This window comes from Neodiprion lecontei, chromosome 2, assembly GCF_021901455.1.
Source record: "Neodiprion lecontei isolate iyNeoLeco1 chromosome 2, iyNeoLeco1.1, whole genome shotgun sequence".
NCBI classification, from domain to species: Eukaryota; Metazoa; Arthropoda; class Insecta; order Hymenoptera; family Diprionidae; genus Neodiprion; species Neodiprion lecontei.
In genome coordinates this window covers 35,315,661-35,340,580 of record NC_060261.1, presented here as the reverse complement: position 1 = coordinate 35,340,580, position 24,920 = coordinate 35,315,661, and the positions used below count along the sequence as shown (strand labels likewise).

Genomic DNA, 24,920 nt, shown 5'->3' with positions numbered 1-24,920 from the left:
CGCAAAATGTCCAGAACTCCACGTCATGTCGGCTTCCGATCTTGTACCTTTTTAGTCTTGGGCGCAGCAGCGATTCAGAGTCATTTCAGAGTATTACTTCGTGCACTTCCCTGAAGGTGGTTGGAAAACGCAGTAAGCGTGCGCGCATTGCGTCAGCTGATTTGATCTGGTGAAAATTAATACTTAAAAAATGTATAAATTTCGGTCGTCACAGAGCCGTGATGAAAAAAATTTATTCAAATTGGGATAGTAAGGTCGGAGCAGGTCTCTCACGGCAAAGCCACTGCTTCGGTGACAAAGAAAAAGTGGAATAAAATATATGTAATTCATTTATTTGTGGTGATTTGATTCCATACCACCGGAAGTTTTTTAGTACACGTCAGGTTTCCGAAAATGGTTGTAGATACGTTGGCTGTGATTTCAAAACTCGTCGTGCGCGAACAGTGAATTTAAAAAAAAAAAACAAAAAAAGACGGACATCGGTGTCATGACAACTGACTTAAAATGAAGCCAACGCTTTCATGTATTTATTCTATTCTGCTTCTCACGTCCATGGTATCCAGGTAAATATAATTACACCTGTATTCCTTAACCCCATGTTGACATTCTTCAATAGCGATAAGGTCAGTTTTATGAAACATTCACCCTATTGCAGAAATCGAATATTTCTCATCACGAATAAATTACATACCTTAGACTTCAGCTAAATTTGAGCCGTGCTTGTTTCTTGTTTTTTTCCCTATGATCTAGAATCTGCATCGACCACTATCACCACTTCACCGATACTTTGACTAGTAGGTAGATTATCTCCATGAGGAAATGTCGTTAAGCAATACTGCGTAACTGCTGATATTGTGCTCGTGAAATCATAACCTTGCTTCCGTGATCCGAACAATTTTTCTCTGTAAACAACATTTTACTTTTCCTTCCAACTAGTTTCTATTGTTTCAGCGCACTTTTGTTCCTAATCGTCGCTTCCGAAGGGACAAAAGGAGCACAGGATACCTATGGCAGTCGCAATAAGGGAAGTTCCGGAGCTTCGGCTAATATAACAATTAACGACAGTGGCGGAGAAAATGATCATGACTCACATGTTACATTCCCAAGTCGAATTGGAGCTCAGAAGGAAACACAAACAAACATCGATGATGTGAAAAATATTGTGGTATGGTTTAATTTATAACGAAAATAAGTATAGTAAATGAAATAGTAAATAATCGAATTTCTGACAACATTGTAAAATGTTGCAATACTTGCTCTTGCTTTATGCCAAATAGTATTCTAACTCTGTTTGTGTAGCACACATAAAACCTTGATTAATTAAACTTACGACCTTACCAACTGCTTAATGACTTGAACAGCACTATTCGCATATACGTTTATCACCAAGCATCAGCCTTTGTGAATTTGATGACTAATCGTGACATGGCACTAAAAGATTTGTAAGTAAAGATACTTGTAAACCGAGTTCTGTATTTTCAATAGACGCAAAAGGTAACTTTTAGCAGATTTGTTAGTTTGGAAATACAGCTATTGCAGATTGTTATTCATTCTTTGCTCCACTTTCTTACCAATCAAGCTGATTTACACGTCAATAAGACTGAGATAAGCTGTTTAACTCTCTAAGATATATGGTTGGAATGCCCAGCCTATTTGTATGATTGAACTGGATGCATGACCCCACCAAGCAATTGGACATGCGTCATTCTAATCTGTGTCAATGTCAGCTGACACGTAAATGTGGCTAAATATAATTATATGGTGGTGCCTGAAATGCAATTCATATAGTTTGGAAAAATATTTTTGTCACTTATCGTTTAAGAATATTGTTGTGCTTGGCAGATTTCCTAAGAATTTCTACCTCTACAATGTTTAAAAAAGTCTCACAGTTGCCAAATTATTCGTAGTAGTATCAACATACAGTAAAAATACACAGAACTTTGAATATCTTCTAATTAAGTTTTCAATGTTTCATCAATTTACGATCTTTTTTTGGTAAAAATTTCTTGCCATTATTTACAGAGAGAAACGGCAGATGCAGTGCCTCACCCTAACCCAACAATAAATGGTGAAAAAACAGCAAAGGAGCTTCTCGAGCTAGAACTATTCGGCGATGTTTTGTCTCTGCAACCAAATCTATCTCAAGGGTATGTTTTATTCTTGTAAGGTCCTTGACTGTTTCCTGAAATTTTCAATTTCAAAGGCTTGGGTTCATGTACCTACCTTCAACTTAGATGTTTAGAGTAAAACTATTGAAAAACATGGCCGGAACCCGTATTTTTAGCCAGTTTTTCACGTACAGAAATTTCTAGTCAAAAATACTTTTCTGCAACATTTTTTTAGATAACTATTTTCGGCAGACTTATGAGAAGCAGAGCCATATTTTAAGAGCCGAAAAGTAAGCTCTCAACCAAATATTAGCCTACTCGTAAACGAACAATTATCTTTGCGCTAGCTTCCCCATGCCATATCTGTTTCACACCAGTGACGCCAAGGGCAAGGCTTCGCTTTAGATATTAGGTATGCGTATACGATTTACATACCCAATATAAAGAGTGAAACTGAGGTCTAGTTTAGCTGTTCATGGTTCAAGTTGCACAGTTTCGGTCAGACGTCGCGGCCTCACGCACCACACGAATGCACAAGTGTACATTCCCTAGGATACCTAATACGCCTATTTCAGATCACACCAGATCCGGATTAGCCTCGATCCAGCCTTGTTCCTTAACGAGAAATTCGCCCGGTGTCACGTTCCGGAAAGGTGTGCATTATATGTATCAGAGCCCTCGGCGCTCGTTACCGTATAGGATTTCCTATCGCGACATACGTCGCAATTAAATATGCTGTACACAGAGCAGAGACGCGTGGATATCTGCAACGATAGGCAGATAAGATGGTCGTTCGTTCGACGCTGCTTATTCTGGCAGCTTGCCCAAGATGCTGTAACCGCAGATACATAGCGCCATGTTTTTCTGTTTGCTTTTGTTTTTCTCGCGTGTTTTTCATTCGCCGATACTTTATCTCCACGTCAGTGATCTCTACACTCCCGGTTGTGACGAATATCGCACGTCGATAATATCTGCGTAATACCGCATGGTACGCACATATTTATGTATACAAATAAATAATAAACAGTTGACGCGAAAGCGAGAGGAAAAGAAAAAGACGAAGTTAAATAACCGAATTCTGTCGGGAGTGGGATATTCGAAATATGCTGACAGAATTTTTCTCGTATTCATTAACTTAGGTAAAAAAACTAATTGGGATTTCAACCACGCGATGCTAACTTTCTCGCTTTTTGTTTATATCGCTCGTTTTATTCGACAATTGGATTATACCGCACGTGCCCGAGTTATTTCAGTCTGCCTACACGTTTCTCATAAATCACAACTCCCGTTTCTCAAAGAAATGTGGACGAAAAAATGGACGCGTGAAGATAGAAAAGAATAGCTTCTTATTTCCTACATCTTCGTTATTTCGATAATATATTTAGGCTGCAGAGTAGTGATGAAAATCTTAACCAGTAAGCATATAACAGCATGAGAAATCGTCTAAGAATCTTGAGAATTCAAAAACCAATGCAGCATACACCAGAAAACGCCCTTTCCTAATTATATCACCTTCAATCGTGTTGCGTGTCTCGCGGTTTTAACCGTGACCTAGACCGCAGGGCTTCACTCTGGAATGTTCAGCGATCCCTTTTCCGCATGCTCTGCACTCTCGGTCAATACCAGACCAAGCGCAAATTGAAGTAAAGTAAGTCTCATTGTCAGGGATTGTGAGTGATTAGTTTTCGAATATACAAATGTATACGTAAATGTTGTAGTCGTCATCTCGGCACGCAAAAATCATACGCCCACCATGCCTGATGAACGCGTGTGCTCACATTTATATCGGCTGTTGTTATCAGCAGCGGATATTTGCGCTATCTACAATTGTCCCTGTATTGCTCACTATAATACGATTGTATTACGCCTGCTACGTATAAGGTGTTCGTGTAATTTGACTATCAAACGCCGCCGCTTCCTTCCGCCCTGTTCCATATTCCTTCATGCGATATACAAAACAATGGTCTCTCTTGTCTTATCTCCCGGTTCGCTCCTCGACCGAAACTTCGCTCGTAGTTTATCACCGAGAATATTCACGCTCGTTCTACGGTATTAGATATGCCGAATTGCCCGCCCGTATCAGCCGAGAAAGTTATCGGTCGACCTTGTTTTGATCCCCTTGTTTGCTACATTCTTCCTCAAAAAGTACCTAGACACGTTGTAACCACTCAGTCACACGAACTTTACGTTCTGGACGCGAAGGCAAACGACATTTTTTCTCTTAACGCAGAACAGAACAATGAATTGTTTAACGTACCGAAACGTTTGTACGCAGAGAATAAAATTTGGGAGTACTAAAAGGGTAGCGTAGGACAAGATCAATTTGCAAATTGCTAATTGTTACAACTTTCGTTACGTGTATACAAAAATTAATGTTACACGTTACACCGATTTTATATTGTTCTTCTCTTGAAATTTTTTTTACTATTGTCGACAATTTATTCAGCATATTCTTCCGAATGAAATCGTTACTGTACAAGTTAGTAACCGGGGAAAAATCAGTAATCTGGTATTATCATATATCTGGGTATGTCAGGGAGATCTAAACTCTATATTCTATATCCCTGTTCGCATTTTCACATACACACACACACGCACATGTGATATGCACATATTGTGTCCTATTTATGTTTGCGGCTTTCATGCCCTATAAGCACCCGCGTCACAGATAGTATAATAATTTTTGAATAAAATTTATTCGAGAAAGTATCCTCGTTAAATTTATATTTCTAATACAATTGCCTCTGCAACAGCGGATAAATCGTTGAACCAGTTGTTCGCGTCTAGTTCGCAGGTTGATCGTTTCTCTCCTCGTGATTGAATTATTGCTTCACGTGAAACCGGCTATTCTAGTACTTAGAGAAATCTCTGTACAAGCTGCATAATTCTAAATTGACGTTTGTCACGCATTCATTCTTCCTCGTTGCTTTATTTTTGTTTCTAATTCCAAGTGTTACACGCCGGTACCATTGCGGGTACCATTCGAATCTCTTACATTACAGTCACCTTTCAACTCCAGTCGATACCAGTGAGTCACCAAATAAAACAGAGGGTCGTGGCCTGTTCAATGAAACTGCACGTGGTTGGCATTGAGCGACGCGGCGATGTCATGTCGTTCCGGGTAACGAGTGGTTTCTGCAATATCGGCAAACGTCGTTCATGCCTTTTTACTCGGGCGAGATAGACATTATTGTACCCTAGCAACGCTTGAAAATGGTACTTTAAAACGCAGCATAATGCAGGCTGTGCAGTCTTTTAATTGACACGTGCACCTGTCCGTTTGGAGAGACGCTTCCGCGCCTTTCAGAACCAAGGAGAGAGAGGAGAGGGAGAGAGAGTGTGTGTGTGTGTGTGTGCAGGAGCATGAGCGAAGGAGAGGAGTGGCGCCAGATACGGGTGGGAGGCAACGATCCCAGAATCGAAGCTCTGATAGTTGCAACTCGTCGACGCCGCGCCGGGCGTCGATACGCGCCGCGACGCCCTGTCGGGGATTCTTCTCACGGTTTTTCGCGTATAACATTTAAACGCTCTTTCCTCGTCTCATTTTACTTGCACCTTTATATAGATGTATGTATATGTATATATATGTGTGTATGTATATACATACTTATGTATACATGCTTGCTTTATCATTGTCATTATTATACCGCAATATACCCACCAACTTCTCGGCCTAATGTTACCATTCAATACTCCGCTAAATGCGAGACAACTTGTTGACGAAGAATACTTGCCGTCGACGACAACTTGGTTCAGAGAATAACTGATTTTTTAAGTGCGTCGTTATTATCGCGAGTTGTAATATTACACTTGCATGCACGATGTATTCAAGTACTTGCGACGTGTGTTAGTATACGTTGTATATAAACGTCATTCGTACAAACTGTTCGTCGGTGTAATACTCGTGACTGATTTTGTGCAACGATTCTCAAGTCACGCCACGTGGTGGTTTATGGCTATAAATATAAATTTACTTTTTCTCACGTCCGCAGTACGCTGTGAAATTTATTGTTTCACGTCGGTTGGACAGAGTATTGTTACTATAATCATACATCTATACGGCCACGGAGTGTGTAAAATGTGATGTGAATATTGGAGCTATGTGAGAATTGATATGTGTCTCGTAAATTTAAATATTTCTTCAGGAGTTGGAAATCGTAGCTCCTTCGAGTTGCATTTCGACCGGTTTTCTTCGTTCAGAAATTGAAAATAAATATAAGAAATAAATAAATGGACGAGAGATATTTAGGTATCCAGTGTTGATTGCCGTGTGGTGAATGTGAATGTAACGGTTTGAAGATTTTTCTTTGTACACAATTGTTGTAACGCATTAAGTAAATTCGACATTTGTTTGTTTAGTAATGTAATTCTTCATCTGCATTTTCCGTTTGTGATAGTATAATTATTCTTTTCGGAAGGTACATTTGCCGTTCGTTTAAATAGAATTTAAACAATTGCATTTGCCTTACTTGTATCCTAGTAGCATTCATAGTCCATACTCCAAACTACAACTGTTTTTCGATAACTAGGAAAATTTTGTTTGAACAATACCCATGTATTACGTCAGCGGAATCTGTCTTTTAAATACCTTTGTGGCCAGGTAAAATACTGCAACTGCAAAAGTATTCGGCTTCTCGTATTTCAATACGGAATAAAGTTATTTGCTTTAAGATATCGATTTTTTGTGCACTTCTTTTTCGTATAAAATAATGAGAAGTAGAGCGATTGATCTTCATGGAATAGCAAAATTTAGTCGAAATATGTTGAAAGCTGAAGTATGATAAGAATCTTGGAGCATAATGTTTCTTCAAACAAGTTGTCGGCAAATTTGACAAAATCCAAACTTTTACGTTTATAAATCGTGTCTAACTTTCAAATGCGAATTCTGCAAATAAATCTCATCTCGCTTGATCGAAAACGCTATAATATAACTACAATATTGACGAGATTTGAAAAGAAAAAAAAAACTTGCCACATGCTTCCTTAAAGTTGCCCATTTTAAGGTAGTAAGAGGCTGACACAGTTCCGTACATGTATTGATTGTACAAATTTATTCGTTGCACATGAGACGAGAGAGAAGGAAAAAAGTGGAAGAAGGGAAATGTAGTGGTCCAACAATACCGATCGAGAGAGAACGATCTTTTTCGACTTTAAAAATGTTTTAAAATTTTTTTACCAAGTAACGGTTCGGTTCGCACCAACGGCTGTTAGCGACGCAAGGTAGGAGTCGACTTAAAGTGTCGGGGGTTCTAATATTAGGTTGTCCCACAGTGCGATGTCAACGGTTAAACAGCGCGGAGTTGACGTTCGTCTGACAGGATCGATTTAACGTGAATATACTATACTTGCGAGGAAAACTCAGGGATGAAAAATTCGAGTACGTTTAACGAGGTCTCCTAGTCGAGTTCGATGTTGTCCTATGTATCTCGCATTATCCAAGTCCACGTATCTGGAACGCAAAAAAAGGTACAACAGTCACATTGTTCGTACAATTTATTTGACGCAACAATGTGTCAGAGTGATTTTGGTCAGAACTGCATGTAGTATTTATGCCCTTTTTTGCTTTTGAGATACCTGGCCGTGAATAATTCGAGATATAAACGACAACGTCGTAATCGACTTGGGCACCCTCTTGAGAAAGAAAGAACAAAAATTCACCGACAAATTTTTTATCACCCTTGTCAAATTTTTACTTCGACCGTGTCCATGTATGCATTATTCGGTATCGTTTACATTGTTTTATGTAGGTATCGGTATACTAAATTGCCGGTATTGCGTTGCGGAAATAATCCGTGCGCAATGATTTCTGTATTCGAAACGAGGTTCGAACGTCTGACTATTGTGACGCTCATACTACTTAAATTACACATATCTGACTTCGCGACGTGTAAAAAGGGTATTCTCTAACAATGCGCTCAGATAACCAGACACGTTACACTGTAGATAATACAATGTGTGCATAGAGATCGCAGATATGATCTGTGAGCTTATGTAGATTTAAGTTCTTTCTTCTCTGCTTCATATATATGTAATAATACAATTGGGTTTGCGGGGTAGTCAGTTTATTAGAAATTGAAATTGAGTACACTGAGTATCATATTATACGTATATTAGTATGGTAAACTGGGGCGGTTAAAATTTACATGACTTGTAAAATGCACATTATACATACATTCCTTTGTCGCAATTATTGTTATTGTTGGGAAATAAAGTATGCGTGTATGACGCTGCGACCTTATTTTTTTCGAATCAAGCCTTACGCAATAGGTAAATAGAGACTCTTTAACTGGAAAGGAAACCGTTGTTCTCGTGATGCGTGTAACGTGTGCAGTAGGTACGTATGTTTCCCGTGTTCCAGGTGTTACGCAATGATCGCTCGGTTAATCCGTTACAGCGCGCATTTAGGTTCCCGGTCGAAGCAGATCGCCAAACTCGTTTTTATTCGCTTTTCATACCTTACTCGCTTTTTCTCGTTACGAACGCCTCGATAAGAAACACGACCGATGCCAGTAACGCGAAGACCCCGCTGGCGACCACCTGATTAGAGTATTGATCCCAGTATTTGTATATCATGTCCTGCTGCAATTTACTCCAGTCGTAGATGAGCACGACGCCGGAAGCGCAGCAGAGAATCGCGCCCACCACGGCAAATATAATCGACTGTAACAATACGAGATAACATGCAATTATATTATTTCATTGCGATAGAAAGATTGCTACTGGTGAAAAGAACACCAAGCCTATTGAATTCTCATATTTTTCTGTACCTGAATACATGTATATCGGGTTGTTCTAACTTGTCCTAATCGATATGATTCGAATTTGGATTTTAACATATTTTGAGTTCTGTGCAAGCACGACATTTTTCTTTTACACACACGGCAGCAGGAAATATTTCGTTCCAGATTATGTGTTTTCAAAAATGTGGGAAAAGAAATTAGTCTATTACAACTTTGAGGTACACCGAAAGGCCACAGCGAACAGGATTCTTCATGATATCAAAACTATAGAAAAATTGTCACTGTAGGGAAATCTAACACAGTTCGACAAAATCAAGAAATTGAATATTCAACGCGAAACTTCGACGAGCGGTGACTCGGGAAGTCAACGAGAGCAGGCTCACCATCCTCTTTGGCTGACGTTCACCGAGCAGATAGCACAGAATGATGATTGCGTTTATCAAAATGTAACCGCACATCGAAACATGAATGAGTCCAGCGTGGTTCACATCCGGCTTCATTTGGAGATTGTTGAATGGATCCACTATCAATCCTACCGCTATGACGCAGAGGATCTGTCAAGTAAAAAGTTTCGGGATAATTGCGCTTTCACCAATTGTGCGATTTAGTACTTATGTTCCATTTCCTCGATTCGTTCGTATACGTTAATGTTCAATTTATAAGTACCGTGACAAATAATTCGTTGTATGTATTCCACTTACGAGTTCGATTACTTTGCAGAAAAACGGCGCCTCGCTAGCGAAATTTTTTATCCGTGACCTCACATTGGATCTGACACTTTTGTCCGGCATATTTCTTTATTTCCACAGTCCTAGTACTTTCTTGTTTGGAAGATCTTTCGCCGTTCCTGGTTCTGCACTGAATTCGGTCTGTGCTTTTGACCGTTCCAATAAATCCCCACTGTGCTTTATGGGGAATGAGATGACGCAATGCATTATATTCATCAGGATCTTCTCTTAACGCCTGTTCTCAACTAGACAGTTCCAAGTCTTCTCGACACTTGTCTATCCTGCGTTTTACACTGCTATGCTGTTCGTGGAGATCGCAAGCTCATTGTCAGTTGCGAGAACTGATTTTACCCCATTCGCGTGTAAGATGAGAACCACCTCTTATAAACGTACCTACGTTAATCTTCATCGCCACTCGGGCAATATATGCGTATATTCACGTAGTTGTAGTAAGAAGCAATTTCAATTCTCGACAATGTCACCGTGTAAGCCAGCCTTCAATCTGAATTTCTCTCCGAGTTTCATATATCTCCCCGCGAGTTGAGATGCAGAATTGGTGGTAATAGAACGTGGGATTTTCTTATCGCTTCGTTTAATTGCCGTTGATGAGGCTCAATTAGTGAGCGACTAATATACCAGAGACCTAATACGGTATGGCAGCTTTTAAAGAAACCAATCGATTTCTGTTCTCTGTTCTACTTTCCCATTCGCAGGAAAAATCCGATCGCCTGTAGGTTTTACAATGCACCAGCTACACCATCACTTCTATTGCTAATGCGATATAAAATGATGGGATTCCATGGAGGATTCATCACGTGAATTTATTTTTTTCTACTAATTTTTTTTTTTTCACAGATGTTCTCCCGCTGGTTAGTTTACTAATGAATATTTTTTAAAGGCGGAAATGAAATTCATACCTGTTAGTGTCGAGTTTTTCTGTACAGATAAAAAAGCGTTTGTCTAAATTGTCGATTTAAATCTCATAACATGAACAATAAATGTTTAATAAATCGTAGTGGAAGTAATTTGAAGTTTGTGCGAAAATATACAGCATCGTAGTGGATCAACCGCGAGTTGCCTACGTGGCTAGATAGCCCCGTCAGCGGCAGATGAATGTCAACAAAATGAGAATGATATTTGAAAGAACGATAAAATGATTAAAATAAAATAAAAAAATAAATTTAATAATTAACGCGCTGCGGAGTTATGGCTAAAAAGAGTTCTTCCCCGTGTCCTATGAGGTGGGCCGAGGATTCTACAGGACAATTACTACATGCGGCGGTACTTTACCTCGGAGTCGTTGTCGTACTGTGGTGTTTTCCTGCCAGACTGAACAATCGGTGAGAATCCCCGAGGTGCATATGTCGTTAACCTGTAGATCATACGACGCCCTCTTTTTTTGCAGCCATGCCATGAACACTTGGCCGATAAGCAGAAATCGAATGGAGATGAAAATTACTGTGCTTACGAGGTTTTCTTCAGACAATATGTTCAAATCGGATGTGCATTTTTATTTGTAGCATTCCCGAAGCTGACCAGGCGGTGGTCCTCACATTGGTGGATACCGCAGCCGCCGAACTTCAGAGTTTAACCGAACCAAGGATATCGTTGGATAAATTGGGAAATAAATCAGTTGTCAGCAACCTGAGCCTCGCACTGAGCAACTCTGCGAGAGTATCGGAACCAACGGAGCTATCGTCACCGTCGGAACTTCTGACATCGACGAATTTGAAAGCAGATAAAAGCTTGGAAACATCGCAGAACCTGACCACGGATCGAGAAGAGCAACCGGTAGAACACGAAAACAAACTTACGGGTCAACAGACTGTCTCCGATGAGAACGACACTCTCGAAGTGGTGATCGTAAGGGCGGATCAAAGCAGCGGCAAGGGCGGGGAAGAAGAGGTGATAGTATCTGCTGAAGAATTACTAGGTACAGAAGACAGAATTGAGAACACCTCGGAGCTTCCGGAAAATGAGGCCAGGGTGAGACTGACTGAAGGCTCTGCAGAGGACGCAAGTGTTATGCTCGATGTTTTGGTTACCGCAACGGGGACGGATCCTCACGAAGATATACCATCGTTCAGCGAATGGGCACAGAAGAGACTCGAGGAAGCCGAGAAGAAAAAAAGTAAATTTTATATAATTCATATACCCAGTTTTTCGATCGAGTATTTGAGTTCAACAATCGCGATTCTGAGGTTTTTTTTTAATTTCAAGCTACCGTGGCATAGTTTTGAGTATTTGGACAGATGGGACCAGCTTTCATAATTTCTACCTTCAAGGTCTCATTCAGAAATTGGATTTGATTTCGACACGATAAAGTGAAGTACTATTTTGGTGGATTAAGTTGCCGACTCAAATGCTATGGTCTGGGAAAATTGATTTCTGAACAAAGTACTTTCATGAAATTAGATTTACCTGTGCTTTTAAAGGGTTCCTACTCTGAAATTTGTTATTTTTCGAAGGAAGATCACCGTAAAGTGAATTCATTGAATATTTTACAGTAAATATGGAGTAATACCTAGGACAATAATAATCATTTCAATCATTGGTTTTGAACTGGTGTATTAAATAAACGAGAAGAAAGTGTAATGATTACACGAAAATGTCCCAAGCACGGTACTATGGTAGCATTAGTCAGAGTTGACAATATGGTACTTGTTAGCAAACAAAATTTGTTTGAACAAATGTAACCTACATACCCACATCTGATCCTAGCCTTGAACTACATAAATATTTGATTCCCGTATGCATCGTTTGCTCAATTTGACGATTGAGTGTATAAATATTTATTTTCCAGCGCACCCTAACGCGTCTTCCCAAAATCCTGGAGGTCCTGGAGGACGAGGAATAGGAAGCACTAAAGTCAGATCCAAAAACTACGCGTCGCCGGATTGTGGAGCAAAAATCGTAGCAGTTAATCCAGAGGCAGGCAGTGCAAGCAGCGTTTTGAGTTCATCGAGGGATGAATACATGCTCAACACCTGCACATCTCGTGTATGGTTTGTAGTTGAGCTCTGTGAAGCTATACAGGCAGAGAAAATTGAGCTGGCTAACTTTGAACTGTTCAGTTCTTCACCCCGAGATTTTTCGGTGTTTGTTGGAGACCGTTTTCCGACCAGAGACTGGAGCGTGGTCGGTCAATTTGCAGCAAAAGATGAACGCGACATTCAAAGTTTTGCTCTTCATCCTCGACTCTTTGGGAAGTTCATTAAAGTCGAGCTCCACTCCCATTATGGCTCGGAGCACTTCTGCCCTGTTTCCCTCTTTCGAGCCTATGGTACCAGTGAGTTTGAAGTCCTAGAAACTGAGAACCAAATACAAGAGTCCCTCGGGGCTGAGGATGACGAAACTGAGGAAGAAGAGGAGATGCTGGACATCAACACTGGAGATTCTCCACGAAATTTATTTGGCAGTGCGCGGGATGCGGTCTTAAGCATTGTGAAGAAGGCTGCCGAAGTCCTTGTCAAATCAGGAAATACAGTGAACAATAATACCCAGATTCGAGCTAGCATTGAAAACACCATACTTCAAAATTCGCTCGTTGCAGCATGCATGACGCCACGATACACCATCCTTTGTTCCAATTGCACAGAAACAATGTTCGCTAAAGTCTTCCAACTAGTCAGCTGCAATGATCAGTATCTTGATTTATTGCTGCACATTAATTTTATTAACAAAACTCTCCATCAGAGTGACATCTGCCATTTGCATGGCATCCGAATCAAGGAAGTAAAAGAATCTGATGATTTGAAGTCGACGAAAAATGAACCAGCAGCTAGATTCGTTACCTCCTTGTTTCCTCTTCAATATCCAGTTGCTCTATGCAATGTTCTTGCGGACAGAGAGAGCAGAGTTATCGTGAACACCAGCTACTATGTAACTGGCAACAATTCTGAGGGTGCTGCGGCTCTTGAAGATGCTTTAATTGTGCCACCACAAGGAATGCTCCCAAGCTGTGAAAGTTCGTCTTCTTCAGTAAGTCCGCAATCCAGCTTCTGTGTGTCGGATACTAGTTCTCCAGCCTGCAAAACAGCTGCTACATTTGAACAGCAGGGTCCTGGTATTGAATTCTCTACATCAGTGCCAAATGACGTTGCACCTACAACAGAAAACCTCGGTTCACTTATTAGGCCAACTAAAACTATTACTAAGGATGATGGATTAAAGAAGGAACCAGCCTCTTCTCCCTTACTTGAACCCAGCCAAAAAGCCATTGAAGAATCTGTAATTTTTGAACCTCCCATGACTGCTTCTATAGACCCTAATCATCAAGCTACTACTGCTGATAAGGTGCGATATTGAAAATGAAGTTATGAAGACATTGGCAATTTGATATGTTGATGTCTGGAGGTTGATTCATCATAATTGTATCTTTTCAGATTTCTGAGGATCCTGGGATTCAAGGAACAGCATTTGCGACAGCCCCTCACATAACAGCTGCAACTTCAGTACCAGAAACGAACACTGAGTCTGGCGATATTTCGGGAGACACAGAATCTGGCGAAGCAATACTTTCAGAAACTGAAACAGAAACTGAGGCTGAGCGCGATCATGAAATGAAAATATCTCCACAAGATCAACTCAGTCTGGATACGCTATTATCGGACCTAAAGGACCTCGACGCTGACTCAGTTGCTCTTCAAAACAACCCGGCAGCTCCAAGTGCAACACTATCTCAACCTATTCCAACACCGCAACAAAAGGAATCAGTCTTTTTGAGGTTGTCTAACAGGATAAAGGTTAGTTCTTGTTTATGAGAATTTCATTCAACATGTTTTCAAGACAAAAAGTCGTTTTTCCTGATTCTTCACTAATCCTGGCATATTTGTATAGAAACTTTTGTTCAAACATTTGATTTTGGTGAACAATGGTTTTCAGACCCTGGAGCGGAACATGTCGCTTAGTGGTCAATACCTCGAGGAACTTAGTAAAAGGTATAAGAAACAAGTAGAGGAGATGCAGCGCACATTGGAACGTGCAATTGCAGCGATGAGCGAAGAGTCACACCGTGCCGAGGAGCGAGAAACCAAAAAACAAGGAGAGATAACGGACTTGAAGGAACAAGTTTCAACTTTGACTAGATCTCTTAACACGCTTCTGAGTGATAGGGACAGTTGGCGGAGTAAATTCTCTATGATAGGCCAACACTTAGTCCTGATCTGTGTCGAAATTGTTATTGTTCTTATGGTGTTATCATATTGCCGGAGGAATGGAGACCTCGATGAGGACGTTGAGACGTCTACTGAATCCCAGGTAAGAAGGCGAAAAAGTGTTGGAGGAACTAATGAGTGCGTGACAACAAGGAAAACGAAAAAAAGACGTCCAAGCGAGATCGCATCCCACGTATCCGGCACGTATCATGAGCTTATGATCGAAGATTCTGCTGTGTCAAACGACGTCAGGAGGAAGGAAAAAAGGCGAAAAAGAAAACGGGACTCTATCAGCAAAGGTTCAGTTGTAACCGTATCAAATTTTCCAATGATCAAACCCATCCGCAAGGAAAACCTCAACACTATACCTGGTGGTACCAATCTTCCTTCGAGACGCGCTTCATCTTCAGATGCGACGAAATTACCCGGAAAAGAGAATTTTGAGACTGATGATGTTCAGCAGCGGCCGGATTCTGCGCCAGAAACCAGTTTGGGTTGGTTCAGCGAACAAATACAGCCTGAAAAGACTTCCGGATCTTTAGTTACCGGTTGCACGGTTTCTGTTACATCCACGGAAACGCCGAGAAGCGCTCAGCGTGTTCATGATCCGCACAACCACGGAATCGAAGGTATTATACAATCCAGGTCTCGGTTTGAAATCATGAAGCGAAAAAGCAACAGCCAAAAGGATCCTGAGCAAAAGATACTACTACCAGGAAAGCCTGAAGGCATTCTAAAGAATCGGCGAATTCCTGCACCTGCCTTCATGAAGACTGCATTAGAGTCGAGAAGCAAAAGATTGTCTAATAAAAAAAACTTGTTAATGGAACCCACATCGCAACTTAAATCAGATAATTGGGAATGGTACTCAAAGAATTCCGGCAGCAGATCTAGTCAAGAGGATAGAGAATCGTCGATACTATCGGCGACGGTCCAAGATGGGGATGAAAGGATGAATGGGTTCTTGGTGAACAATGGAAAATACGAAGACAGCGATGACTTGGGAAGCATATGCAGGACGCCCAGTTCTGGTTCAATAAAGGAGAAAAAAACATACGGCATTAAGAAAATGGTAAAAAAACTTTTCTGATTAAACTGAATCGCGTCGCAAGACGTACTATGAGGCTATGCTATCCTCATGTAGCAATCGAAAAGAAGAAAAATTTTAAAGTAACTGTTTGATGTGGCTAACTTAGACTGTTTATTAGTTTCACCTTCTAACTAAACTGCCAGTGAAACTTGAATACGAGTTTGTGGCCAATTGAGGATTACTTTCGAAAATTAGCTGTGAATAGCTTCATTAGACGTTGATTGAAGTACATACATAGGTCATTTAGGTAGGTAGGTTATACAATTGATTATTATCGTTATACTTTTTGTGTGAGGCTTTAAAAGCTTAAAGAAAAGACAAATGATCGATTTGATCATAAGAAGATATTACGAATTTCACCAATTGAAAATTCAACGTTGTTGATTAAACGTTCAAATTGTTTATCCACTTCGTTATCTTTTAGTCGTAATTAAAACTTAACCAAGAAGTTTATTTTCTCCTGTTGGAGTGTATCATTCTTTCCGTTATCATATAAACTACATGATTGTTGTGTATAACTACATGCACTGGTACACTCTTGCATATATAATACATACCTCTAGTACCTATAAAGAGATCAAAGTCTTGACTAGTTGACGAAAATCAAAGGAGACAATGTTAAAATATTTATTGCTGGTAATTTACAAATATATGTCCTTATATTGTAGTAAAATAATGCACGCTGTGATATTGTAAGCTCTATTAAGTGCACAAGGAGAGATTCGAAGAAACAGAACGAGAATTACTTTGGTAAATTGTACAAAGTAGAAATTGACAATTTAACGAGGTTGGTTCCCCAAAGCAACATAGTTGGTAATTGAAAGGAGTCATATTAGGATGTTGATTGGTATAGTCGTTTGTCGTTATTCTATAAGGTTTTGTAAACTTTGCTATTTGGTTTTTTAGAAGATTGACCTTGAGCATAATATATTATGCTATATAAGGTGGCAAAATAGGTCTTTCTACGCTGAGCATAAATTTGCAATATGAATCATAAGTGAACACATGCGCATGACAAAGATGAATATTGCAAATACGCATGGTGAAAGAAGACTTTCCCGCTGTGGTATTCACGATGCTTTACTTAACAAAAGTGTGGATCACACTTTTTTTTACAGCGAAGTACAAAAAAATAGCACTTTTCGGTATTAGGACGTAAAAGTGCACTTCTTTGTACTCCGATGTTCTTTCTTTTGTACTGTCGCAGAAACGATTACTTTATGTACAAAACGCAGGTAAAAAAAAACGCGTAAACCATACTAGTGTTACATAGAAATATAAACAACACGGTGAGCTTATAGTTACTGTGCGGGGATATTGCGGCTCTCAGGGCTTGAAATCAATCCCTATTCTTCTACATGGTTGCAGGGGCAACCAACCCCCATAATCTCTAATCATACACCTCCTAGTACTTAATTGTTGCATTTAAAGACGATTATGATTGAGCAACGTTTCTGACCAAGTCAGATGTATTTATTATTTGTACACACATACATAATAATGAATTGAATTATATGGTTTCAATAGTATACAACTTGGTCACTCGTATTTATTATAGGAAATTGGGGTAGAATTTCAGAGATATTAGTTGTGTATTTAAAAATGAGGTTTGGTCAGTTTAATAGAATGCGTCATTCTAAATCCCCATTAACTTCCAATAAAGGATTTATTAAGTGGACCTGGCTCTACCTATCATTCAGTTTTTAATATATTAATGAGGCGCTCAATTTTCTGAAGTTACAGCTAAGATACATTGACATTAGCAGTGCATTGACAATACTGACGGAATAGATGATTCATATTTGTTTACCTCCTTACCATCTTCAACCAACAGACAAGTATCACGTGTAGTAATGAACTAGTCTTAGGGGAAAATTATTAACGTTCAATTAGTAAATAGTTAGAGAAATGTAAATTATGTAAATAATGCGCTGTTAAATTGTCACGCAATTCCAAAACATTTTCATCATTAGATAACATTATTAATATTATATTTATTCCTTTTAATTTGATGTACTACTACATTATATCAGACACATAACATATACATCATACACGAATACACAGAATTATAGAAACCCATGTTTTATTGTATGATATTGCATCACACTACGTTGGTATATACGTTTATATTTACTGTCAATCTTATATTATTATTAATTGCGGCAAGTTATAAATTTGAAGCGAACACTCCAAGATATAAAATGTATACAAATGAAAGTGAATTTATGTGAATTTTCAGTGAACGGCACAGCAAAGTTTAGTTCATTCTGTTTTTACTTTACCTTTTATAATGATCGACTGCTTTCATTTGTGTTGAAAAGAACATTTTTACAAGACTCCTGATAACATTGTCTAGTACATACATTTTAACTTGGAGAATATGCGCCTGTGTAAAGATAGAGAAATAAATTGCCAAAAATCAGTGTGGAAGTATTCAAAATAGAAAAATTGATTACACTGTTTTACCGGTACCTTACATACATGTACGTAATACGATCTGTTCGTTTCATGTTAACGATACACGGTACGTGAAAACTTTTCAAATGAGCACGTGAAATGAAAAGGCAAAAATTCAATACAAGGCTGTGATCAATGATTCCCCATTTAATTGATGCAGATCGGGTGACGTAGTTTCTATTTTTTGGAAAAATTGTGGAATAATAGTACACAAGATGTAAGTGGAAGAATGTGACGAATATGATTTGCTTGGTCATTATAGCACATGATACATGAATTCAATTTGCACGAGGAAACACTTGATCAAAGAGGTAATTCAAAAAATATAACATCAAAATATACTCAATTTGCATTGGTGTTTTTTTTCCTATTATTAAATAAAATGTAACTTTGCCAGTACCAGTAGAATAATATGATATTGCATTATGGTTCTCAGTTCGTACAATTTCCTTGGCAAAATAACTGTAGCAGGTCCATTATTATAGTTTGATGTATTTTTTTAACAAAATATTTCATGATAACGAGATCAACTGATTCACTGTTATTTCGTCGAGAGACATAATGAAGTATGCACAGGCTATTGAGAGGTTTATGATGAATACAGTCCACTAGAGGATTATGAAAAATTTGCAGTTTTCATTATGATAATATTATCTGTGCAGCAGTAAGTTCTATTATTGTATTTCGTGTATATTTTATGTGTCGTAAGTTATTTTGCATGTTATACCATAAAAAGGGTAAATACATTTCTACGTACAGTAAATTGTTCGCAGGTGTGTACTTCTGGGTGCTGTTGCCAGTTTGGATTGTATAAGGGAATATAAAAAGAGGCCTTGTATATCCTAAAAACACTGTACCTGTATAAAAACTGCAATATATCTGTTTTAGTTTATCTCAAATAGCAATATGTGAGATGTAACTGGTGAGTAATTACATTGCTAATTACCATGAATTCCTCAAGCTGAAGAAATCAAGTAATTATCGTATCATAACAGTCAATCAATAATCGTACGTTTCGATCAAATGAGCATTTTTTCAATAAAGAAAACATCCACGAAGGCTGGCTCTGCGTTAGAAAGGTAAAGCTCTAGGTGTAAAATTAACTTAAGCCAATGATAATGAGTTGTTTAAACGATGATAAAAATTTTTCAATACTACCAAGAAATTCTAACTCCTGCTTATCATGTTTGAATGATCTTTCGTTGATCATTCGTCCACGGATGTCTACCTGTATCTCTGCCGAAGATTCAAAATCTGTCATTGCAATCTAACTGTGCATGTTCAGAGCCGCAACGACTTCTGCGCACGTGCAGGCAATGTTACATACGTCATAATACGAAGGTCTAGAATAGAACTGTATGCTAGTGGATCGTACGTGACACATGTTCGAACCTCAAAATTCTCCTCGGGCTCGAAAATTGTTTTGAAATACTTTAAATAAACCCCTTTGTTAAAACAAAGGCTTAAAGCTCGAAAGAATCATGGTTAAGAAGCGTAAAGGTAAATAACTATACTATTCCAAACCGCAATATGTGACTTAACCTTTGATTTGTCGTATTGCGTGAGAAAGAAAACGCCTAACCTATTCGTCACGTATTTTTTCAGTCTACACAGAGACGAAAGAAGAACGAATGATGATGACAATTGGCGAAATAATACAAGACCTTTTGACAGCTCATGAAGAACGCCGGGACGTTGATCTGAATAAATTGAAAACTAGAATCTCTTCAAAATATGGTCTCTCATCGTCACCCAGGCTAGTTGATATAATTGCAGCTGTACCTCTGGACGCTAAGAAAATTCTGTTGCCAAAGCTTAAGGCCAAGCCAATTAGAACAGCAAGTGGTGTGAGTGCTACTTCTGCTGTCATTTGCATGTTGTGATTCAAACCAGTTGTGGTCATTGTACTAATTGGGTATTTATTTAGATTGCAGTTGTCGCTGTTATGTGTAAACCACATAGATGCCCTCACATCAACATGACTGGTAACATCTGCGTGTATTGTCCCGGTGGTCCAGATTCTGATTTTGAATATTCTACACAATCATATACTGGCTATGAGCCAACATCAATGAGAGCAATACGAGCTCGATATAATCCATTCTTGCAAACCAGGCATCGTGTGGAACAAGTGAGTCTATGTAGGGTGTTTCCTATTTTGTTTTTCATCAGTATCAATGGAAATATCAATAATGATACCGTAAAAATCCTTTAATAGTTGAAGCAATTGGGCCACAGCGTTGACAAGGTGGAATTCATTGTGATGGGAGGGACGTTCATGTCCTTGCCAGAAGATTATAGAGATTATTTCATAAGGAATTTGCATGATGCTCTGTCAGGTCACGTAAGTGCCAATGTGGATGAAGCTGTGAAATACTCCGAGCGAAGTAGGACAAAGTGTATTGGAATTACCATAGAAACACGCCCTGACTACTGTCTCAAAAGACACCTTTCTGATATGCTTAAATATGGGTATGTACAAAGTTTGTTACCTTACAAGAAATCAATCAAAATTGTTTATAATTTTCATTATTATGAATTTTTTATTCATCTTCAACAGTTGTACTCGTCTTGAGATTGGCGTTCAATCTGTGTACGAAGATATTGCACGAGACACCAACAGAGGACACACTGTGCGTGCAGTTTGCGAAAGCTTTCAGCTTTCAAAAGACGCAGGTTTCAAAGTTGTTGCACACATGATGCCTGATTTACCAAATGTTGATATAGAAAGAGATGTTGAACAGTTTATGGTACATTCATTAATATGTCGAAAAAAGCATCTAAATGAAGCCCAATTAAATTAACATCTCCCTAAATCACACCTTCTGTCATACAGGAATTTTTTGAAAACCCAGCATTTCGTGCAGATGGCCTCAAGATTTATCCCACCCTTGTGATTCGTGGTACAGGGCTTTACGAGTTGTGGAAGACAGGAAGATACAAGAGCTATCCTCCTAGTACACTGATTGACCTTATTGCACGAATTCTGTCTCTGGTACCTCCGTGGACTCGGGTGTACAGAGTGCAGCGAGATATTCCCATGCCCCTTGTCAGGTACTTTGATAATTCACATGTTTTTTTTATTAGTCCGAATTCCTGCAAAAATCGAGAAAGAAGCTTGTGTTACCAAAAAATCCTGAACAGTTAGGCAATTGAAAATCTTTCTCGACTCTTTTCAGCTCTGGCGTAGAGCATGGTAATCTTAGAGAGTTGGCCCTGGCTAGAATGAAAGATCTAGGTACGGATTGTAGAGACGTGAGGACTAGAGAAGTGGGAATTCAAGAAATACACCGTAAGGTTCGTCCTTACGAAGTTGAGCTTGTTCGCCGCGATTACGTTGCCAACAATGGCTGGGAAACTTTTCTATCTTACGAAGATCCTACTCAAGACATTTTGGTCGGATTGCTAAGGCTCAGAAAATGCTCCAATGAAACTTTCAGGTGACATATCCATTCATTATGCATTTTTCAAGTCATGCCATATCAGTCATCAGTAAATATCAGACTATTTTTCATTTCATGTGTTCTGATATTCAGGCCTGAGTTAAAGGGGAAATGTTCAATAGTCCGAGAATTACACGTTTATGGAAGCGTAGTACCAGTCAATGCAAGAGATCCAACAAAATTCCAGCATCAAGGATTTGGTATGCTTTTGATGGAAGAGGCTGAACGTATCGCTTTAGAGGAGCATCAATCTCATAAGATCGCAGTCATATCAGGTAAGATCAAAATATTTTCATGGAGTATTAACTGACAGGCCATAATTTATTGTGATACATTTTCCCTTTAAAAAATATACAACACAAGACAACATTGAGCAAATCTTACATTAATGGGTTTTAATTTATATCTCAGGTGTCGGAACTCGTAATTATTATAGAAAAATGGGATACGAATTGGATGGGCCATACATGTCTAAAATGCTGGTAGATCTCAGACATGATCTGATAAAGATGGACTAAAGATTATGCATCGTCGCTCCAGTTGTTTTGCGAATTTAGGTACGAACTAAGAATTACTTTGGTTTTCCGCATAAACTTAAGCACTGTTCATGTTGTTGACAACACAAATCGATTCTGCTGCACTTTTTAATTGTGATAAATTAATTGGAAGATGAGATTTGATTTATTATATTATGGCATTTCCTGATCCAAATAATAAGTACACAATACATCCTAGAACATTGACTATTGAAGTTATCACAAATACAATTGACCAGTTGTGGGTAATTTCCAGTAAATGACCAGCCACGTAAACTCCGAGAAATCCTGTAACGTTACGAATTTTATGAAGAATAGTTTTATGAAGTTTAGCTAGGATAGGAATTTATTTGATTCATTTAATGAATAACTAACCAGGTATTGCACCAACAGTATTCATCAATCCAAAAACACTACCAGAATGTTTTGGTGCCAGGTCGGAAGGATTCACAGCAATAGCATTATTATGAAAGCCTGTACTGCCGATAATTAATGTCAGACATAATATTGCAGCTTGATAATTGGTCACGGAAGCTGTGAACAAGATTTTGCGTCATTGTAGAGTAACATCTGATGTACAAAGAATGCTCAGTTATATTTCATATTTTTGCAATGGGAGTATATAGATTGTTAATCGATTGAAATAGTACAAAATCAGCATACACTAATTTTGTTGTATGTACCTAATATAAGTAGATTGATGGATTGTGTGACTAAACAAATTGTTTCAACGATTTTCCTTGTCACTGTAACAGAGTAGCCTGATTTAACCAGGTTCTCAGACACCATCTTTGCTAGAAACGTGCAAGGCAGCAAAGACAACCACGGAACCATGTTCACAACCCATCCCTAGAATATAAATTAGGTACAATTATATTACTGTCAATTATTGGTGAGAAACAAATATTCCAGTTGCTCTCGCAACTCATACCTTAACCTCAGGAAATGTATCGTGAAAATATGTGGGCATCCACGAGAGTAGGACAAAGAAACAATTGTTTTGGCATGCGTGACCAAGTACGCAAGACCTAAGAATGAAAGAGTGTAAATTACAATAGTGTCATTTATAATAATATGGCATCGGTGTTGAGCTTTTTGAGAATAATTTCTACTGACAATAATAATTTACGTTTGTTAAAAAATACGATACAATTGATTGTTTTAGAGTGAGCACAAAAAGATCGATGTACCATGATTACCAGAATGGAGGTTTAGAAAGTAGCTGCAACCAGGGCAGGGGAGTAACATTCGATGATTTGTTAGAAGCAGCATTTTTCATAAGTGAGAGGGAATAGTAGCTTAATACTGCCGTCCACATCAAACCCAAACCACCTGTTTTCATATCAAAATTGTCATTAGTATTTTCAAGCCAAAACCGTTTGGTGCACAATACATATTAATGTGAGAAGTAAAATATGTATTAACGTTACATTGCTTATAACTGTAACTGGAACATTTCAAATCATCAATACAGCAAAACCAATATTATTTTCGAAAGTGTTCATGCCAATTGGAGCAATAAGATCCACAGTTGTCTAAACAACAAACATGTTGGTGGATGAAATATAAAGCAATAATTCCTTAATTTTTAGCTCAAAACAGTCTCTTGGCAATACATTGAATGTATTTAATACCATGAAAAAAAATTATTAGTCAGTTTAATCAAACTGTCAGCTACGTACAGATTCAATTGTTACAGGTTAAAAATATACCACGTGAATCTTTAATTACCTAAAACTTGAAAAACCTTAGTCCAATTGTAAGTTTCCAACAAATAGGAACCCAGAGATCCAGTAAGAAGAGTACCTAAAGCCGATCCTGATGTCAAGAGGCTAAAAAATGAGGCTCTGTCTGGTTCATGTAAACGCTGACTGGTCAAACTTATCATACTAGGGAAATGCATTCCTGTGAAAAATAAACATTAGAACTGAATTGGTATTTCGATATTTAAATAATGATTGTGAATGCGCCATCACCTTGAAAGGCGCCGTTCAACATGCGAACTGCAGCGATGAATTTGACTGATACCTCATTGTTGGAAAAAGTGTTAATGATTTCTGGCATGAAGAGTGTAGTAAGTGACCAACCAACCGCGGCAAAGAATATCACTTTTTGGCCACCAATTCGGTCACTGATGAATCCACTTGCAACTTGTGTTAAGGTGTAGCCCCAAAAAAAACTTGATAATATTGTCCCAGAATCTGTTTTTGTCCAATGTTTTTCCTTGCTTATAGCAGGTATCAGCAGTGGCACAGACGTTCTAGTCGCGTACACTAAACATGTTCCGTACAACAAAGTGAAGAACCATTTTCGTCGCTGTTTTCTGAAGCGTCAAAATTGGTCAACGTTAAATATAATTAATTCAAAAACATTTTGCTTTAGTATGAATAACAGTGAAATTACCTGGACCAAAACAGGTGCGCTTTGCACTCCGTTAACAGCTGGTTGTTCATTGCAGTGACTGACTTTGATTCTTGAATGTTTGTTTTATCCATGAAGGCTTGCAGGTTTTGACACGTATTCGTAAAGTTAGCGTACAATCGGAAGATATTATCGGTTGTCTGAATAGCGTCCGTTTCCGCATATTTGATAAGATATATTTTATTTCGTGGTAACACCTCCACTAAACGCGTGGCGTCTCATTTTAATGTATCTTAAA

General features: G+C 38.6%; 4 protein-coding genes across 8 annotated transcripts; 2 read left to right on the top strand and 2 right to left on the bottom strand.

The window, feature by feature from the left end:
- The first annotated feature begins 72 nt into the window (after positions 1 to 72).
- On the top strand, positions 73 to 19,181 carry LOC107221230 (SUN domain-containing ossification factor). 4 transcript variants are annotated; one of them, XM_015660144.2, is made up of 7 exons: positions 73 to 563; positions 952 to 1,165; positions 2,023 to 2,147; positions 11,097 to 11,707; positions 12,380 to 13,872; positions 13,962 to 14,321; positions 14,461 to 19,181. In XM_015660144.2, exons 1-7 carry the CDS (start codon positions 505 to 507, stop codon positions 15,820 to 15,822), a joined length of 4,224 nt encoding a protein of 1,407 aa, XP_015515630.2. In that variant the 5' UTR covers positions 73 to 504; the 3' UTR covers positions 15,823 to 19,181. The 4 variants fall into 4 exon arrangements, with proteins under 4 accessions (XP_015515630.2, XP_046586868.1, XP_046586870.1 ...); XM_046730912.1 differs by lacking the exons at positions 73 to 563; positions 952 to 1,165 and adding an exon at positions 10,432 to 10,916 and having other exon boundaries at positions 2,045 to 2,147; XM_046730914.1 differs by lacking the exons at positions 73 to 563; positions 952 to 1,165; positions 2,023 to 2,147 and adding exons at positions 5,309 to 6,399; positions 10,521 to 10,916.
- LOC107221231 lies at positions 8,154 to 10,358 on the bottom strand. The gene is made up of 3 exons (XM_015660146.2): positions 9,550 to 10,358; positions 9,232 to 9,402; positions 8,154 to 8,768 (listed from the first exon to the last, which is right to left on the bottom strand). The coding sequence occupies exons 1-3, from the start codon at positions 9,637 to 9,639 to the stop codon at positions 8,565 to 8,567; spliced, it is 465 nt and encodes a 154-aa protein (XP_015515632.1). The 5' UTR covers positions 9,640 to 10,358; the 3' UTR covers positions 8,154 to 8,564.
- Positions 19,182 to 19,488: 307 nt separating the features above from the next.
- LOC107221227 (elongator complex protein 3) lies at positions 19,489 to 24,424 on the top strand. Of its 2 annotated transcripts, XM_015660141.2 has the most exons (10): positions 19,500 to 19,782; positions 19,888 to 20,129; positions 20,210 to 20,413; positions 20,501 to 20,754; positions 20,843 to 21,032; positions 21,119 to 21,336; positions 21,462 to 21,722; positions 21,819 to 22,000; positions 22,137 to 22,282; positions 23,427 to 24,424. In XM_015660141.2, exons 1-9 carry the CDS (start codon positions 19,764 to 19,766, stop codon positions 22,241 to 22,243), a joined length of 1,677 nt encoding a protein of 558 aa, XP_015515627.1. In that variant the 5' UTR covers positions 19,500 to 19,763; the 3' UTR covers positions 22,244 to 22,282; positions 23,427 to 24,424. The 2 variants fall into 2 exon arrangements, with proteins under 2 accessions (XP_046586878.1, XP_015515627.1); XM_046730922.1 differs by lacking the exon at positions 22,137 to 22,282 and having other exon boundaries at positions 19,489 to 19,782.
- On the bottom strand, positions 22,028 to 24,905 carry LOC107221229 (solute carrier family 17 member 9). Its single transcript, XM_015660143.2, has 8 exons — positions 24,665 to 24,905; positions 24,238 to 24,584; positions 23,993 to 24,166; positions 23,461 to 23,593; positions 23,193 to 23,289; positions 22,945 to 23,110; positions 22,637 to 22,795; positions 22,028 to 22,549 (listed from the first exon to the last, which is right to left on the bottom strand). The coding sequence occupies exons 1-8, from the start codon at positions 24,754 to 24,756 to the stop codon at positions 22,410 to 22,412; spliced, it is 1,308 nt and encodes a 435-aa protein (XP_015515629.1). The 5' UTR covers positions 24,757 to 24,905; the 3' UTR covers positions 22,028 to 22,409.
- Positions 24,906 to 24,920: the final 15 nt, after the last annotated feature.